A 20,061-nucleotide genomic window follows, 5' to 3' on the forward strand; every position below is an offset into this window, starting at 1 on the left:
TCCCTCCCTCCCTTCTTTACTCCCTCCTTCCCTCCCTCCCTCCCTTCCTTCTTCCCTCCCTCCCTTCCTTCTTTACTCCCTCCTTCCCTCCCTCCCTCCCTTCCTTCTTCCCTCCCTCCCTTCCTTCTTTACTCCCTCCTTCCCTCCCTCCCTTCCTTCCTTCTTCCCTCCCTCCCTCCCTTCCTTCTTCCCTCCCTCCCTCCCTCCCTCCCTTCTTTACTCCCTCCTTCCCTCCCTCCCTTCCTTCTTTACTCCCTCCCTCCCTTCCTTCTTCCCTCCCTCCCTTCCTTCTTCCCTCCCTCCCTCCTTTCCTTTCTTTTTCTTTCTGGAGCCAACCCCCTGCAGACTTGATCCTGCGTGGGGATTGGTGTTACCGCTGTTAGGAACTCCTTCTAGGGCAGTGGGGGCCTCGGGCTCCTGCTCCCCCAACCTCACCAAGAGGTGAGAACCAGAAAGTCTGAGGCCGAATTCACCGCAGCCGTTTTAGTAAACAGGCACCGACGCGGTCATGCAGCTGTTCCATGTGCTTGGAAACCTCAGAGTCTGACATGATCCCTGCAGGAGTGGTTCCCGCTGCGGGGACGGTGACGTAAAGCAGAGCTCAGAAAACTTTCTGTAAAGGGCCAGGTACGCTCGGTTTTCTGGGCTGGGGTCTCTGTCACGACTACCGAGCTCCGGTGTTGAAGTCCCCAAAGAAGCCATAAGACAATACGTATGGAATGAGCTGGGCGCCAACACACCTGTATTTACCAACCAGGCAGCGGACCTTCTGTGGCCCGGGGGCTGGTGTTTCCAGGATTCCGCTGAAAAGGCTGGATCGGCCAGGCTTCTGGTCGCGCGGAGCGGTGTGTCTATGAAGAGAGATGACACCACCCAGGCGGACCTCACCAGGGCTTTGGGGCCCCTGCACTTTCTCCCCTACGTGTGCACGTCTGATGCCAAGTAATGAAAATCGCCTGTAGGTTTTCACAGCAAGGTTGCGATCACTCTAGCTGTCCCTACAATGTTGATTCCTGTTTCGGGCACCTCAGCTGCTGCCGGGTCAGCTCCAGGCTTTAGACACAGTTAAGTTATGCACCTGTGTCCAAGCTCTGCCTACCAAGTGTTTTAAAGTGAATTTCCACCGGGAGGATTTACCTGTCGGCTTTGTGAGGATGCAGTTGTGGATGAGGGGGGGCAGATGGTGGGGTGGGAGGAAGGAAAGCCCCTGCACACTGTCATTAGGAAGGTGGGGGCTGGCACTGGCCAGTGTCCCTGTCCTCTTCCGGCTCCCAGTGAGGCCTCAGCCTGCTCTGGAGCCCCGCTGTGTCTTCTCTCCTTCACGCCTGGTCTCAGCCATAGCCTTGCTCACCGCCGGCCCCTGGGCTCTTTCTCTGTCTCTGTCCTGCTGCTTCTGCTACAAGAGCTTAGATCTCTGCACGGTTCCCATTCAGAGAGGGAGATCTAATCACCAGAATGTGATCTTGCTGTGAAAGGACTTTTCTGCCCTTTTCAAAGTTTGATGTTGGGGGTGGGTCTCTTTGGTAGATTAATGTTGTCTTTCTTCCACAGTAACTCTACGTTGACATCTTTTGCATTAATATACTGAGTGCAGTTACATGGATGAGTGAGTGAGCCAAGAATTGAAGGAATGAACGTATTAACAGGAAGTTTTGATAGTAGTTAACTAACATTATTTGGAAGAAGAAGGCAGCAATGCTTTATTTATTTGAGGGCTCATTAAATGCCATAAATTGCATTTTCAGGTTCCCAGTAAAGGTGGTTTTATCCAGAGTTTTTCAGTTGAAGAATTTGAAGCCAAAAGTGTGTAGCTTTTTCATGGTCCTTCACCAGTTGACTGTAGAGCTAGAGCTTTCCCCGTGTCCATGTCTGTAGTATTTCTGCACTGTCTGCCATTCCGCGTTGCCTCAAGAGCCAGCACAGTAGTGGGAGCGGAGATTTGCAGGGTGAGCTTCAGAAGAGCCTTGCCACGGGTGCAGGGCGTCACCACCAAGCAGGAGGAGAAGCTGGCAGAGTCGCGGCGAGGCAAGGACTCCTTCCAGCGTCACAGCCCGCCTTCAGGGTCGGGCAGGAGGAGGGAGATTCGGGCTTCACTCCCCAAAGCTGAGGCGCCCTTCACGGCTCATGATGGCTTTCTGTCCCTTCTCGTACTCTCCTGGGTCTCAGCTGAAGCCACTCCCCTCCGGCTGCCTGGGGGTGTCCAAGCACTCTGCTTGCACTTCTCCCCGGGACCCTGCATTCCTAAGATGACTTACAAGGTCCTCTTTGTCCTTTCTACTTCCCTCCTGGGCAGGGCTGGGAGAAAAGCTCACCCTGTGGCTGAGAATCCCGGGCTACTCTACCTTCCTGTAACTGCTTCTCAGGGATGCTGGACTGCTTGCCCTCAGGGAATGCTGGCAACGTAGACAGAGAGCTGATCAATCCAAGCGACAGATTGCTGGGGACACCAGACACTCATGTGCAGGTGGCCGTCCCAGTGTCACCTGCCACTCGCTCCCTCAGTTCTAGTGCAGCAGATCGCAGGTGGGGACTGTGCGGTGGGAAACCGCACTTCCCCTGTTTGAGGATGTGAAAAGCCCTACAGAGTAGGAAGCTGACTTTGGGGACAAATATAGCTATATCTGAGGGTGGAGACCGTTAGTAATAGCCGCGTGTGGAAAATGGCAGGAGCGGAGATCCCTGGTAAAAGGAAAATTCGCCATCGATGGGTTTGCAAGACCTTACCTGCTCCCCCAGACGGCAGAGGCTCTTGAGTTCATTACAGGGATTTTTAACTTTACTTGCTGGTTTTTCAACTGTCTAAATCCTTTTATCTTTGTAGCATATATGGCCTCCCACCCAAAACTGGTAAACACAATTCTCATCTAATTTAATACCTACATCAGCATACATTTTAAATATCGTATCAGCAGGTCCATAAACAGCTCTGCTAATAATGTATGAAATAGCTTAGCACAGCTCCAGACACATTACCATTGCCAGCACCCTAAAATCCCATTTACTTTTGCCTAAAAGTGTTTGATACTGAATTTGCTTTCCCCTGGACTGGAATTAACAACACTTTGAACTGCTAACAAGATTCCATTGACTGGTGATATTAATCACACATTCACGGAGAAACTGGCTACTGCGTTTGATTTTTTGTCTTATGTGCATCTAATCACTGATTAAAACTAAGGAAATGGATCTTTTCATCATGCTCCTTGGACATTTATTTTCTTGGTAGGTTTAGTCTATAAAGATTTCTCCCTCTCTATTGGATCTTGCTTCTAAATTTCTTTAGATGTGGAATAAGCCCAAGAAACAGTATTTCTTGTCAAGAGGAACAGTTTATTCCAGATAATTAAATCCAAGATAGTTCAAAGAAAACACAGCAAGGAGTATAAATTAGGTTCTATCAAGGGATATAGGACGTTCCTCATGAATGGATACTGACAAAACAATTTTGTGGGAAGCTTTAAAAAGTCATTAATAGTTTTGCAACTTTTGAAAACTAGCATATGAGAAGAAAGCTACAAGGTTTAGTTCTGTGTTTTTAAAATGTGCTTCAGACATTCACAGCTGTTTCATCATTGTATTTGACGGTATTCTGAGCTTGCATCTAAGATTTCTGCACATATACTCTTATGAATGCTAGGGTAGATTTTTTTTTTTTTTTTTGCATTTGCTCAAATGCCATTTTGAGAAGCAAAGAATAAAATGTAAATATCAAAACGGAATGAATTTGGAAAAACAAAAGGGATCTTCCCAATGATCATAGGACCTCTCTTACCTATAAATAGTATTTAGAACCGTGTTGTGACATAGACCCAGAGTCAGACTCTGTGCTCCAGGGAGACAGGACACTTTATCTTATTCACTGATTTTAGTTTCTTGCTTAGAACTGGAGCACAATAGATGATAAATATTTGCTAGGTAATCAGTGAGCAAAAATAATTTAGGTTGGAATTCTTAAATTATTTTGCATAGCAAAAGTGCTATTAACACTTGGAAATTAACTGATAAAATGAAGAATTAGAAAAGTGAAGCATGATAAAAGTGGTGAAGAGAATGGACTACAGCCACGGGTGGTTTGGGTTTGGGTCTTGTGTCTGGTAGTCCCGGCCGTGGGACCTCGTCAGTCAGCCTTTCCTCCCAGGCTGATTCCAGTGTTTAAAGAGTGATGCTGTACAAAGACACTACATTAGAGGTGGTGGTTATTATTGTTGTTACTAGTCCCTGATTCTGGACTCTGTGTAGGTATTAAGGACTCGTACAAATACACCAACGTCATGATTTTTCTAGAGGCCACATGGCAACCTTAAAACATTTAGACCAACTTTGAATCTGGAAGGAAAGGACAAATATATCTTGTAGCAGCAATTCTGGTTATGATGAGTTAGACTTTGTGTGTCTACCTGGACGCCTCGACTGTCCTGAAACCCCCCAGCCCATCGCCGCTCCTTCCTGACAGACCTGTCCTCCTACACGTACACACTCACACACAAGCACACACACACACGTACCAGACACACCAGACACACCCATACACCAGACACACCACACACACACAGACACACCACACACACACACACGCACACGCAACTTACGATCCCTACCCTGAACTACTTGTGGTCTTCAGACTTCTCCGTGCTTTCTCCCGCCCGCATGCCTTTCCATTTGCTTCTACGGGAAATGACTGTTCTTGTGGATTTTGAAGCTACAGTTCTTGTTCTATGTCCTCTGACCCTGACCCTGTGAGGCTGAGGCAGACTTAACACTTTGTATGTGGCTACATTATGTTGCCACCACGATGACCTCTTTATAGACTAAGTCAGGGGTCCCCAAGCCCCGGGCTGTGGACCAGCACCGGTTCGTGGCCTGTTAGGAACTGGGCCGCACAGCAGGAGGTGAGCGGCGGGCGAGGGAAGCTTCATCTGCTGCCCCTCATCGCTCCCCATCGCCTGCATTACTGCCTGAACCGCCCCCTGCCCCAGTCCGTGGAAAAACTGTCTTCCACGAAACCCTGTCCCTGGTGCCAAAAAGTCTGGGGACCGCTGGACTAAATTACCGGAGAACAGAGGCTGCGTCTGCGTATTTCACCTTCCAGCGGCCGGAGCCTCCCCTGTACCTGGCCCCTCAAAGCTTCTGAATGAACATTTGTGAAGCTCCCCCTCCCTCCCCCCTTGCTGCTCCCCCCTCATCCTTTTCTCCTTGTCCTCCTTCTGTACATGGCTCACCTGCAATAACCAAGTGCAATACAAAATGAAATCAAGCATATGTAATATAATGGGTACTAACACTAATCTTTTATTCCATAATATTCAAAACTTACTTAACGTTTGCCCTTATTAAAGTACCAATGAGGAGCCCAGAGCACCAGTAAAACTGGATACCACAGGCTAAACGTTAGCATTGAGCCATTAAATAATTTATTCCTTTTTTGGTGTATTCAGGAGAAAGAAAAAGGAAGCAGAATTGTTGGTTCTAAAACTTACAAGTAGAAAATGACTTACTTTTTTTTCCAGCTGAAAGCACATGTAATGTAGATATCGTCTTGTTTTACATCAGATTGTTTTAAAAGGAGGTTTGTTTCCTTAAAAACATTCTGGTAATTTGAGCTACAAGATGCAGTTGATAAGAACATCATGTGCATTTCCTTATGAATTTCATTTCTTTTCATCTGAGCTGTAGTTTTTTGTCTTTCTTTTTATAAGGATGAGATCACAGTAGTACAAGATAGTAGGCATTGCAGGGTTGTGTGCAAATCTAAAGAACTGTGAAAAGTGGGTGTGTATGTGTGTGAACACCTATGTACACACACACTCATACTTGTTACAAAAGATTGATTATCCTTTCAAAACTGATCTTTTCAGATCATAAAAGTAATACCAAAAGAATATCATGTTTTTAAATTTAAGGTACATTTATTATTTCCTATCTTCCTTTATATAGGATAAAGGGGGTGAACCTCAACCGTACAACTTCTGGTTTTAGTTTTTATTTCAATTGGTGTATTTATTTTAACGCGATTAAAAAAAATCAACTCAAGTGCATGCATACTTTTAGATATATGTGTCAGACTTCCACTTCAGTCTCTTTGTGTGGACATGATATCACTATGGTAAATTTATTTTTATTGGTATGGTTCTAACAGGATGTAAAAGTAGCAAGCTAAGTTATGAAGAGAAGTATATAAATTTTAAAACATTTCTAATTTTTGGTTGCTGGTATCTGAAGTCACACTTTTCTGATTTTCTAAGTATATATTTTGGCTATTAGATTACCTAATGCAAAAAAAAAGTCTTGTAGTAGAGCATAAGCTTAATTAATTAGTGGACACATAAGAAAATAAACTGTACTAGTTTAAAACTTAGTAGATTTCTTATTGTGGAAGAGGCTATTAGCAAGCATACAGGTTATAATTTTTATATTGGTTTCTATGTTGTGTGCTTTATTATAATTAGAGTTGGAAAATGCACAGCGCTGTATAGGATTCCCTATGTTATAAAATTTTACTGCAATTCATTTTAATGTAAATTTTAGTGTGCAAACACATTTATTTCCTATTCCTACATTTGTTGACAGGTGCTGCTTTTTGATGACTGCAGACTGAGGGAGGAGGGATGAACTGTTACTTGTCCTAAATCCCATGCAAATATTGTTACTGATTTTATCTCACCTCTTTATCATAAGGAAAAATGTTCTTTAGCGTAATTTTTCTCCAGCTATCAAATTGGCTGAAATGTTCTCAGCCTTTTGGAGATGTGATTTTTTTTTATTGTTGGATTCATAGCATTTTTTTTTTCTTTTTCTTTTTTTTTTTTTAATTTTATTTATTTATTTATTTACTTATGGCTGTGTTGGGTCTTCGTTTCTGTGCGAGGGCTTTCTCTAGTTGCGGCGAGCGGGGGCCACTCTTCATCGCGGTGCGCGGGCCTCTCACCATCGCGGCCTCTCTTGTTGCGGAGCACAGGCTCCAGACGCGCAGGCTCAGTAGTTGTGGCTCACGGGCCCAGTTGCTCCGCGGCATGTGGGATCTTCCCGGACCAGGTCTCGAACCCGTGTCCCCTGCATTGGCAGGCAGATTCTCAACCGCTGCGCCACCAGGGAAGCCCTGGATTCATAGCATTTTATCAGAAAACACCCTCAGCTTAGATACGCGGCATTTAGGGGACACACCTATGAGGACCTTGGTCCACATCGAGTCCATCAGAGCTGCCGAGGGTGCGCACAAGCTCCGTGTGGTTCGCAGCCTGTGCTGGGCAGGGACAGAGATGGGACTGAGCATTGAAAAGCCTTCTTAGCTGTTTGACACGAACATTTGTATTGATCTCTATTGCTATGGATTAACTCCAGTAGTGATGAATTTGGGTTTGTATGTCTGTTTTGGTTTCATTTTTTAATAATTCACTTTGTTGTATTTTACTAAAGGCTTGTTCTGAAATGTTTGGGAAAAATAAATGTTCTCCCCGCAGCCTGCCCCTTCTGAGGCCCTGCTGCATCGCACAGGCATGACAGTGAAGTGACTGAATCTTGAAATTGAAGAGACTAGGGGAGATTTGAAATTCCTTTCCTTCAAAATCCTGACGGTGGAAAAATGAAGTGTTCTTGTGTCCTAAGAGGGGAAGGGTCTCCAGCACCTCGAACCTGGCCCGAAGGGCCCTACATCCTGGTGGTCTTGCTTCTGGGCTTGGATGGGGTGGGTGCAGCCACTCGCTGTGAACAAATCAAAGGTGCAGTAGTGATGGGGTGTCATCCTGGGATGAGCGTAAAGAGACCGTCTTGTGTGCCAGGCTCCCTGGCAGGGTCCTCACACGGAGGGCGGCCCCGTGGGGACCCCCGTGTGGCAGGGAAGGGGCTGAGCCGGTAAGGAGCTGGAACCCCCATCCAGAAGGGAGCAAGGATGCTACGTCACCAAAAATGCCTGACAGATCGGAAGCTCTTTGTCAGTCAGGCCTCTAGGAGGGACTGTAGCCTGGCTGGCACCTTGATTGCCCATGAGATAGCCTTTGAGCCACGCCCAGATTCTGGACCTTCCAGAACTCTAAGACGGATGTTTATTGTCCCAAGCCTCTAGATTTGGGCCTAAAAGGAGGTGGGGTTGCTTTATCTGGTCCTGGTTCACAGAGAAGCAAGTGGCTCCTGGAGACTGTGTTTTAGCCACTGTCCTCCCCATTATCCTTTACTGATTGTAATGCTCATTTTTGGCTCTCTGGGAACTGGGCTATTTTTAAAAACTACTGTGTTGATGGTGTTGGTTCTGTTGTTTCAGTGTTTTAAGAAGTGTGAAATGTAAACCTTAAATATTGGAACAAACCCCAATATGTATACATTACTAATTTTTTGAATTGAGCAAAGGATCATTCTTTCAGAAAGTCTTCTCTCTCTGCAGAGAAGAGGAAGAAGGTAATACTCACCAAGTGAAACTTCTAGGGCAACAACACATCACACTTTAGTTCGAAGATTTTATAAACCAGTGAACTGTGAACGTAACGCTGTCACTGTAGATAATAGCTGTGCATCAGGATCTCAATTTATACATGAGGAAATAGAATAATAATAATAATAACCATGAGGGAAAATCAAAAATTGTCTTAAACACAAAACTGAAATCTCAGTGTGACCCAGATAGCTTTCAATTTTTGTCCAAATATAGATACATTCAGAAAGGAGTTCCCAGGTATTGATCATGAATAAGGACCCAGTTGTACGTAATCGGAGTTCGTGTGTAAATATGTCCCCCACCCACTCTGTCAGTATAGCATCTGAAGAGCTTACTTTTGCTGCTGGAGGTGTAAAAAAGCACAGAAATATACCCTTGACTCAGTAAGGAACCAACGAATATCCTTTGTTTCTTAACATAGCACATTCTAAAAAAGAGAAATACTATTTTGCTTTCACTTATGATGAGTAACTTCTATCTGTTTTACACAGTATTTAAATTTTGACTAGTACTATATTTTCATTGACTTTTATATGCTGATGATTTGTATCAGACTGATAGTATGCATTTAATATTTGTATATAATATAAACTTATTTACATTTGATATGATGAAACATACTTGAATTACAATCAATATTTAGTTTCATATAGTTGTTTGAAATCATGAATTTTGAACACTAAGATAATGTTGTTATAAACACCAAATGATTGGGATTGACATATACAACTACTATATATAAAATAGATAACTAGTAAGGACCTCTCTATAGCACAGGGAACTCTACTCAGTACTCTGTAATGACTGATATGGGAAAAGAATCTAAAAAAGAGTGGAGATATAGATATATAGATATAGATATAGATATAGATATCTCTATAGATATATATATAGATATAGATATAGATATCTCTATAGATATATATATATATAACTGATTCACTTTGCTGTACACCTGAAACTAACACAACATTGTAAATCAACTAAACTCCAATAAAAATTAATTTTAAAAAACACCAAAAGAATGTGAAATAAATATGGAAATCTGGATGCTGCTCTTCTGTTCCGATGACTAAACAATAGCTAAAGTTTTGATTTACTAACCTGAGCAGTGTTCTAGGGTTAGAAAGCAGTTTTGTAGAACCTGGAAACAGGTTGCATCAATTCACCCACGGTTTTCATTTTAAATGGAGAATCATGATGTCATACAGAATTGTAAGGCATCTGGTCGCCACATGTTTGCAACCTGGGCCTAAAACACTTCTTTGGTGTAAAATATCATAAGAACTTTTAGAATCACATTCTTCTGTGGTTCTGGATTACACATCTTGATTTCTTGTGCTGAAAATATGGTAAATGCATCTGCAGATTATCCAGGGCTACATGATACATTTATGATCAGAAAGTGGAAATGAAATATTTGGCAAATTCATGGGCTTTAAGGTTTGGAGATTGAATCACACAGATTCAGAACATTGAACACCTTTTTTCTTCCCCAACCCAAAATATTTGTTATCCTGTATTAATGGAAATAGAGAGGTATTCCATTAAATACTGCTTTCGTATTTTTTTTACATGCGTTCTTTTATGGGGCTTCATAGGCCAGGATAGGAGGGATCCGGGTCTTTTCCAGTTTAAGACCCACTTTGCAGGCCTTAGGGGCTCAGTCAGGACAACTCACCTGGGCGTTGCTGGGGGCGGGGGGGCCAGAGCAGCCTTGTCTCAATAAAACTTTATTTGTAAAAACAGGTGGTGGGCCACCCATGGGGTGCATTGGCTCGCCTGTGCTGTTCTCGGGGGGTTTAAGCATGTGTTCGCGGCTTCCCCCCCTCCACCTCCAGCGGGTGGCTGATCTCTCTCTGCTTCCCTGGCCTCACCTGTGTAGCAGAAGTGACAGCAGACACGCTGCCTCTTACAGATGCTGAAAGCTAGGTTCTGGGAACCTGGTCCAGGGCAAGCGAGTGGAGCCCCAGGCCACTGTGGTTCTCAGTTTCTGTTCCTGTTGGTGTTCTTATAGTTACAACCCAGGCTCCCAATATTTGAAAATCCTTATTTTATTTATTAAGGCAAATACTTCTGTGTCATTCCCTGAAATTAATGAATTGTAAGTTTTGTATATCAGTGTGAAACTAACCAGTCCACATACATATGCAGAAGAATTTCAGCCTTGATGTGCAGGGACTTTCAGAGACAGCTGAGGAATCCTCCAATGCACATTTCTTTTGGCGCAGTTTATTTTATTTATGTGTTTAATCTGCGGTGAGTCAGGGAGCATAAAAGTGCTCTCTGAGAAGTAAAGGGCTCACTAAAGTGGTATAAATGAATTCTCTCAGGGTCCTAGGACATCACTGGAGAGACGAGGGGGACTTGAGTAATAAACGCGGCCTTGGGGGCTGAAGCAGTTGGTTGTCTCATGGCTAATTCCTTTGTGCCCAGACAGAGCTTACTTCCTCTGTCTTGGGATCAAATCACGTGTTAAGGGGGACGTCCTCTTTTGTGAAATGTACTGGCTTAACTCTTACACTGGGCATTCCTCCCACGATGGGGTGAGATGTACATGAGGCTGTCACAGCATAGAACACATTTCAAAAAACAGACAGACTTTCATTGCTGTTCTTGAGCTTATACAACTAGCAGTGCCTCGTGAGTTCCCTGAGCTGTTGAAACACAGCAAACAAGAAGAGGTCACTTTAGTTGGGAAATCCTAAAGTTTAGTGTGAGAGGGTTTGGGGGACGTAATCTCAAATCACAGAAATTCTAGGGAACCTCCCTCGCCAGCCCTCAGCATAGGCCCACACGGGCATCATCATACTGTTTGACTTCTGTGGACATTTACAAAGATTAACAGAGCTTTTGTTAATAAGTAGAGCAATAGCTTATACTTATCTTTGCTTTCACTCTCTAGGTTTGAATCCAAAAGTACAATTGTACAACAGTTCAGAATCGGGTGTATTCCTGTCTTTTATGTTTTCCCCAAATGCAGGCGCTTTGCTGATTCACTTGCTCCTTGGGAATACACAGATCTTTCACTGTGGAAACTCTGGCCCAATCTCTCTTGCCCGGAAGATGACTAGGGGCCCAAATTGCTCTCTCTGTCTCTGTGCTTCTATGACTGTGTCCTATTAGGGTGACCAGGAAGTCGTTTGTCTCCTGCCGGCTTGTGGAAAAGCTATTGGTGGTCGTGGTCGTTGCTGGGAATCAGGACTTAACCAAATAGAGGCCAGAGGGTCCAGGCTGCGATGTCAGGGGAGTGGGTATGGATGCAGAGTGATCGATGGGGAGCAGGGGATGCAGGGCAAGTCCAGGATGGGAAATAGGGTCAGAGGATGAGCAGGGCAGTCCCAGGGAAGAATGGACAGAGGACAGACTGGTATCCACACACAGAGTCAGGATGCCAAGGACACCCTGGGACGTGCCCCTGGATCTGCTGCAGGTCCAGTGGCCCCGTTCCAAGGCCAAACCCATCATGCAGCATTAGATTCCCAGTGGAACTGACCTTGTAAGGGTTTACCTTATGGGTTGCAGCTTCAATTCTGCCAACAAGGGCTCTTTGGAGGTTCTGGATTCTGTGTATGGGAAGGCACAACCAAGCCAGAGGTGGAGAGCTTGTGTGTACCTTTTTATCCTCAGGACTAACTAACTGTATGACTTGGGGGTCCTTCCAGCTATTAATTATTTGCTAACATACCACAGTTTTCTATTCTCTCTCACGTTTTTGAGTTCGGACTGTGCTCAGCCCGATATCACTTTGAGTCTCTAGAAAGTGATGGTGGTTGATTTTGGATGCCGTCTGGGAATTCAGGAGGGGATGGGGCAAGTGGCTCTTCTCCCCGTGGCTGATGATGGCTTCCTGTGGATGAGCCACACCACCACCCCAGGTTCTGTTGGTCAGCAGGTTACGGGACCAGGCTGCGCTAGGGGCGGGGGATGCCCTGCACCTTTCCTGGGAGTGACGGGAAGGAAGGATGCCCAAGAGGAAAGCCCCTGATGGGCACCTCCTCCTGCAGGTCGGGGGCTCTGATGCCCTTTCACAGAGGGAGGCCTGGGAGGACAGGGTGATCCTCGGAGACCCGGGTGGGCTCACGCTCGGGTCTCTGTGTCCTACACGAGCGTGTGAAGACCTCTCACCTACATTGCAGACCATCTGCTTGCTTTCTCTAAGACAGAGTCCGTCTGGACTGCAGCCGGCTCTCACATCAGATTCTGGGCTCCTTGAAGTCCCAGGCCACGTGGCACTAGGTTTTTCTTTTTCTTTAGCATCTACTAGAAGCAAAGTAAATATTTATTGGAAGGATTGAACAAAACACATCCTGAGTCTCTGATACAACATTGGATGCTGAATAAGGTCACGCGATGTGCGTGTGGCTTTGGAGGTCAGGGGTCACAGTACTCCAAAGACGTCTTTCCCTCTGCCCCCCCATAGGTTGCAGGCTTCCCCCAGCAACTCCACATGTTTTACTGAAAAATCCCATTTTCATATGATGTCAGTTTAAGAAAGATAGTCATTTTTAACATCATAATGGTAAGTGACAATTACTCGAATGTTTTTCTGGCTGGAATAATAATAGGTACCAATTTTTAAGTGCTTATTGTGAGCTATAAGCTATATTCATACTTTGCCTATTTTAATAATTTAATCTTCCTCAGCTTAAGGGCATTATTACTAGTCTCAATTTTCAGAAAAGAACAGTTAAGGTCATAGTTGAAATATCAGAGTAACTGGTAAATACAGGGTTTAAATATAGGCTTTTCTTATTCAGAAACCTCACTCTTGGGCCCCCGATGTCCTATTATATGTTTCTCTTTTTTTTCTTTCTCCACATTCTTTTATTCTAACTCATTCATTGAAATTGTCAAGCTAGGATTTGAAAATTTGTACCGAGATAAGTTTATCTTTGTCTTCCTAATTATTATTTATGAAATTTTCTCAGGCTTTCATTTTTCATCATAATTCATAAAAATATTTGGAACATAATTGTTATATGAATGACATCACTGATAAAACACTACTGCTTTTGGAGGTTGGTTGTGTCACCAACCCGCCCCCTCCCGTCCCCCAAGTGCTCTGTACTGGGATTTGTAGCTGCAAGATTTTGTCACATCAAGTCCTTTTCTCTCTTATACTAAATTTCAGTTCCTAATCATGGTTGACCCACATTTTACACTGCAGATTCAACCATTTCACATCAAGTCAGGGAGTCTTGGATCTGTTATATCATTTAAAATAGTGCATCACTAATGAAATACAACGTGTAAATTCTTAACATAATGAAATATACTTATAAATGCCTTAGAGTAAAAGATGCAGTCTAGGTGGGACTGTCAGTTAAAAGCAAGACTGAGAGACAGCTGTCGAGAGGGGCTTTCTCCTTGTCCTGACGCCATCACTTCAGGGGACAGTTTATCCCAAAGACACTTACTGTAATAAGTGTCAGTGCACATAGTGGGTAATACCAGAGATGGGTATTTATTTACTTTGTCTGTGGACTAAGATTGCTGGGTTTCCATAGTCATAAATAGGTAGTTGTGCAAATCTGGAAAGAAATCTTATCAATCTTATACCACGTGGGTTTTTTTTGGGGGGGAGGGGAAAAGCTGATTGGCTAAAACATAACTGCCTGTGAGTTGTCTCATATGACTAAAATATTATTTAAATGTCATTTAAATGTTTTAGACAGACACTAATGAAATGTATCTCTATAACAGACTCATTTATTTAAAATATATATGCATACATTTATATATATGTATATATTTTGACATAGATGCATGAGTGTGTTTTGTGTGTGTTTGTGTGTGTGTGTGTGTGTGTGTGTGTGTTCCAAATGGATGACTAATAACAAAGGCCTCACATGACATCCTAGATACTGTGATAGCAGACTTCAGGTGGGGAAGGGAAGTACTATGGAAATACTATTGCCTAAACGATCTTGGTGTACGTTGACCCTAAAATCCTATACCCCACCTGAAACTGGACTGTCATATTTTGGGGATATGAGTACGGCGTTTCAGAACTACCCACCGTTGATAAGCATCACTTTAGCACTTATTTTATTTTTACAGTGTCTCCAAAAGCATTATCTTCCGTGTCCCGTTTTGTAATCGTGTAAATACTTTTTTTTTTATAGCTTAAAAATCCTTTATGCCAGTTATTTAATATAAATTACAGAACACTTATGGGAATGTAGGACACAGTTGTGTCCAGTAGTCATCAATAGAATCTTTACTGATTATCATTTAAAGGTGGTGTGCCCTGCTAGCAATTTTCAGATACATATCTCAGGAAGGTCCCGTTGTCTGCACAAACCTTCGTGGCCTCGGGGGCAGGTTGGGTGGCTCAGCACCTGCGATATGATGCCTGCGTGTAGCTCGTGTTCAGCTCTAGCCCTCGGGGGGCTCTTGGAGCTTCCAGTCTCTCCTTTTCCCGGTTGATCACGTGTTGGAATCCATGAGGATGCTGAGTAATCCCTGCCCTAGTTTCCTGGTCCCTGTGATGCCTTCAGGCATCGGGAGAATTAATCACCGTAGATGCAGCGGTGAGTGAATGATCTAGACAGTTCATCTGAGGATATAAACTGGTCCTTCCCACCTACTTCAAAGGCTGATTCTGACCAGCTATTGTCATGGGAAACTAGTTTCTCTATTCTGGGCATGGTTTTTATTCTGAAACATATATTCTGAATGTGTAAGAAAGTACTTAGACATTTATGTATGAGTGATTTGTTATAAAATATGATAAACAACATGGAAGCACAGACGTATGAAGAAATAACTAAAGGATGGTAAATCCACACAGATGGATGTGAGACGTTCAGTATTTTGACAAAACATACTAATACAGTTGTAAAACGCTCTTAATAAAGTGATGCACAAAACATCTGGATATAATATTGAACATACAGTATTATCTCAATATAGTAAAACATGTGTGAAGAAAAATCTGTTCCTGTTAGCAGGTCTTTGCTGTAGGATAATTTGATTCATTTGTGTTTCTATATTTCCCAAAAACTCTACATCACGGGTCCTCAGGTAGGTGGTTTTTCTCCCCGAGGAGGCATTTGGCAGTATTCGGTGACAGTCTCGATGCCACACCTGAGGGAGGTCACTGCTGGCCTGTCGTGGGTGGCGGCCAAGGATGCTGGTAAACAGCCTGCAATGCTCCACAGAGCCATCCCCCCACCTGCCCCCGCCCCAGACAACAAAGAATTATCTGCTCAAAGTGTCAGTGATGGCGAGAAACTGTGCTCTATCTTATTTAAAATCAGGAAAAATAGGACATTAAAACCACAAGGAAAAGGCTTCTATCACACGATACAGAAATCAAATTTTCTTCTGCAGACCACATTTTGGGGAAAACTGTCAAATATTATTTCTTTCAATATAAGAAATTGGAAAAGGTACAGAATTAACTCTGATTGTCCCTATAATTCACGGTGTAAGCTCCGGAGCGTGAGCTTTGCCCAGTGGGACCCTCAGGCTTGATGTCAGTCATCTGAACCTGAATTTCTCCAGTTGTGGGCATTTCCTGAGTTGTTTTCTAAATCCCCAGTTGGCTTATTCTGGATCTAAATTCAAGCCTGGGAATAACCAACAGTCACTAAAGCTTTTTGAGACAAAAGAAATTGTGCCTGAATGAACACTTTATGTGAAAATAGTTTGATTTCTCATCCTGGCAACATTCCTAAGATTTAATGCGGTGAAACCATTTTCAGAAAAATAAAAGTCTAGTGATATGGGAACACAAAGAAAAATATCTAAAAATAGCTAATAGGGGAAGGACTTTGCTTTTCTGTACCATGTCAGATGGCCAGCTGTCCGTGATGCCCTTGACATAACAAAAAGCCAGGTCATGTTGTATTATGATTATAGATTTTTTTATAGCTCTGATCCCAGATTAAGCCAGTGTGATCATGTTATTCTGAAGGACATTCAGTTAAGTTGTCGAGGTTCGCTTTTGCCATCACGTTGTTTTCTCTATATGTCCACGTACTTCCTGCTAATCGGTACAATGTTGAGTATTTCAAACACTTCGTGTCGTGGCAGGCATGATGCTGTCACGTTATCAGGCCTCAGTGTCAGCCCCACTCCTGTGCCAGCCTTTCCGCAGCCCAGAGTCACCATTGTAGTAAAAACCTTCCCGCACCTTTCTGGATGGTGCCATGGTAGCTGTACCGCTTCAGAAAGTCTGAGGGGACAGCAGAAGTACTTTTCTTCTGGCATTAACCACAGTCATTAATGTTGGCTTTGAAAAAGTTCTCTGCATCTCACATCTGACATTTGGGGGAGGGTTGCAGTGTGGACATCACTTTGAAAAATGTGATGAGGGGTCCGTAGCTCTTTCTACAAAAAAAACAGAAAAACTACAGGACTTTGTCAGCAGTCATGACAACTTGTCTGGTGGTGATGTTGACCAGACACTAAAGGGATGACCTTAGTCCTTCTGACTGGCAAACATGCTTTCGCAGCTGCTTCTTGCCAAGAGTGGGCTGGTGCTTTACATTTTTGTAGCTCATCCCGTCACCACCCTTACCAGACAGGTAGGTATTCTTTTTCCGAGTTTAGTACAAGCATCTGAGGTTTAGACCATCTTTTTCTCTAGCCTCGTGCAGCTATTAGGTGGTGGAGCCAGACTTCAAATTCAGGTCTGCATCTCCAGAGCCATCACCAGGGGCCAGAGTCTGGCTTTGCCTGTGTTTCAGGAGAATTCCAACCCTCTCCACGCTTGGAATGGAAGACAGGCATCTTCCCCACGCAGTGAGCGATAACTTAAAAAAGTGATTACACGAGTGTGCTGTGATCTTTGAGAAGTTTGAGAATTTGAGTGTAGGTACTTGATTTGAAAACCTAGTTTCCCAAGATTTGTATCATGCTGTAATTTTTTTAAAAGTGAGATTTTAAGATGAGACTAAGCAATCAGTATTTGTCTAATTATCCAGTGGTGTTAGCCATCCTTCATCTAATTCTGGATAATTTAGTGCAGAACCTGTCGCGTGTTTTGCCCTAAAATGCCCCCTCTCTTGTTATAACCCTATCTCAACATAAATAGAAGACCGACAGACGTGTCTTCTGTGGTTTTTCTTTTCTTCTTTCCTTTGAGGGTGAGAGATGGGGGTGAAAAAGGTGGTAATGAGTGACTCGTCACAATAAGGAAAAAGTTTTGTAACAGTTTAAAATTTTTCAATAAATCAATTAGGGAAGTATATTTATTTCTGTAATTAAAATGCTCTATACGTTCCCTCCCAGTACACTAGAGGATATTAGCAAAGAGGGTAGAAGAAGATTGAAAGAATCTCTGCTTGGCCTTCTGGGTTCCCTACATTCTGAGGTTTCTGGTGGGTTAGGATTTGGGGCTGGGGACTGTTTCATCAAGGAGCTTCCCATAGTGCACTTCTCTTGCTTATGATGGTGGAAATAGCTTATTAATTTGAACAGTGAAATCGGTTCTGTTTGCATAAGAGATGATCTGTTTGAGGTGCCTTTACAAGGCTTTTAGGTAAAAACGGTGAATAAAATTGAGTCAGTCAGTTGCCTCAGCTCTGTGCACTATCCGTTGCCCCGCTTTTGTGCTTTATGGTCAAATGTACTAAATATACAGTAAATGTAATGATTCTTTCCCATATCAAAGATTGAAACGTTAGGCGAGATTTAATTAGGTGCGCATTTTTTCTCAAGCTTCCCGGTGCATTTTGATGAGTTCCTTAGATGTTCAGTTGCCTGTGCGTGATGTTCATAAAGTATATTTATAGCGTCTGGGCCACTGCAGAGTCACCTGGTATGTTTCCTGCTATGGTAACCGTTCCAGTTACTGTTTTTTTTTTTTTTTTTGAGGAGAAAGTAATTTTTTTCATTATCTCAGGGACATTTAATTGAACAGGAATCTCATGTTCAATTTACTTTGTTTGCTTGAAATCTTATAGCCAAATATGTGGCTCTTTTCTCTTTGCCCCGATTTCCTTATTTATTATTTATTTCATATTTAATTATAGCATATATATTTTTAAAAATTAATTTTTATTGGAGTATAGTTGACTTACAATGCTGTGTTTCAGGTGTACGGTAAAGTGAATCAGTTATACACATACATAGATACACTCTTCTTTAGGTACTTTTCCCATACAGGCCATTACAGAGCACTGATTAGAGTCCCCTGAGCTATACAGAGGTCCTTATTAGTCATCTATTTTATACATACTGGGGTATACATGTCAACCCCAGTCTCCCAATTTATCCCCCCCTTCCCCCGTCCATTTACTCATGTACTAGTGCAAAATGCAGTTGTGTAATTGGAAACCGGTGGATGCTTTTATAAGCTTATTAGCTTCACGTAATTGTGTGTTATACTGCACGTTGAAAGTATCGCATTATAATATTTAGGTGACGTGGCAACCAAAACAGTTAAATTCTTACAGTGTAGTAAATGTTGACTTGCCATGAAAATGAACACATTTACTGAAAGATATTTCTATAATGTGTTAACAGTGTATTCTCATTTGATAACTATTGTTTTTCTCTTGTTCCTTTTTTTCTTTTTGTTTGTTTATTTTTTTATAATTTACTGCTTGCCATTGCAGGAAGTAGAGGTTTGTATTCAGCTTCTGTATTTCACATTTTATTTTTGATTTTATATGAATCTTTACATTTTAATTACTCATAGACACTCAATTCACATTATTTTTCTCCTTAGGATGATTATTTCCGCACTTGGAGTCCAGGAAAGGCCTTCGATGGGGGTAAGAATGTCATTGTTTTAAAATAAATGTTTTTACATGTTTACAATCACTGAACTTTAAACATGATATTTATTGCCTGGTTAGATTTTAAAATACTAAATAGGAGAGCTTAGATGAATGGAAAAAATTCATGCCATAATTACTTTCACTTCAGAATATTATAGTTAGAGATAAGTTACTTAGGTACCGTGATTTGTCAAGGTGTCTCTCATTTTTAGAATCATATCCGATTTGTCTGATTTAGGCTTCTGAACTTTACTGTGTCCATTCTTATCAGTTGATACAAGTCACTTCATCCAGTTCTCAGATATATTCAAGTACCTTCACTAGGAAAGAGATTTATTTTTGCAGAATTTCAAAACAAATGGCTTTGCTGTCTCATTTTCAGTAAATAAAAGGTTTCCTTTAAAATGGAGCAGACTGGTAAATAGACTCAGCTGGTGTCTTAGTAAGACCCAAAAGGAAAACTCTTGTATTGAAAAACTGTACTCGCAGTTTGTAGTCTTGTTTGGTCCCCTTGAGACGGAGGGCAGGACACACACACGGGGCAGGAAGCCCTTCCCTGGGTGCAGGAGATGCCCAATCTCAATGCAGTCATAATTATGTAAGTAAACAGATTTCTTTACCAAACTGTACACTATTAGAACCAGACTCTTCCTTTTAAAGTTTGAAACAAAAGAAATTTCTACTTTACATCGGCTATAGTGACCTTACATAACATGGTATCCATGAAGCAGTATTATTTAAAAGTAGAAGTTGTTTTTTTAAATGAGCCATACTGTGCCATTAAAGGAAGCTTTGCAGTATTGTGCTGTGTTTCCTAATATTTGGGATGAACGCTACCTCAGCCAGCCTCTGAGTGGGGGCCAGCTGGGTTGGACAAGGAATTGTGGTCAACATAGAAAT

The 20,061-nt window shown here is 42.6% G+C and overlaps 1 protein-coding gene across 5 annotated transcripts in view; it reads left to right on the forward strand.

The window, feature by feature from the left end:
- The window catches only part of SPOCK3 (SPARC (osteonectin), cwcv and kazal like domains proteoglycan 3), a 445,863-nt gene that overhangs the window by 123,525 nt on the left and 302,277 nt on the right, over positions 1 to 20,061 (forward strand). For 3 of the 5 annotated variants that reach the window (XM_068552511.1, XM_068552510.1, XM_068552513.1), the window contains one exon: positions 19,110 to 19,155. The exons of 1 other annotated variant lie outside the window; for it this stretch is intronic. In XM_068552511.1, the coding sequence (XP_068408612.1) occupies positions 19,110 to 19,155 (46 nt within the window). Of the gene's footprint in view, positions 1 to 18,996; positions 19,006 to 19,109; positions 19,156 to 20,061 lie in introns of all 5 variants that reach the window. One more of the 5 variants, XM_068552512.1, reaches the window with a different exon arrangement.

This window comes from Eschrichtius robustus, chromosome 10 (assembly GCF_028021215.1).
Source record: "Eschrichtius robustus isolate mEscRob2 chromosome 10, mEscRob2.pri, whole genome shotgun sequence".
NCBI lineage: Eukaryota > Metazoa > Chordata > Mammalia > Artiodactyla > Eschrichtiidae > Eschrichtius > Eschrichtius robustus.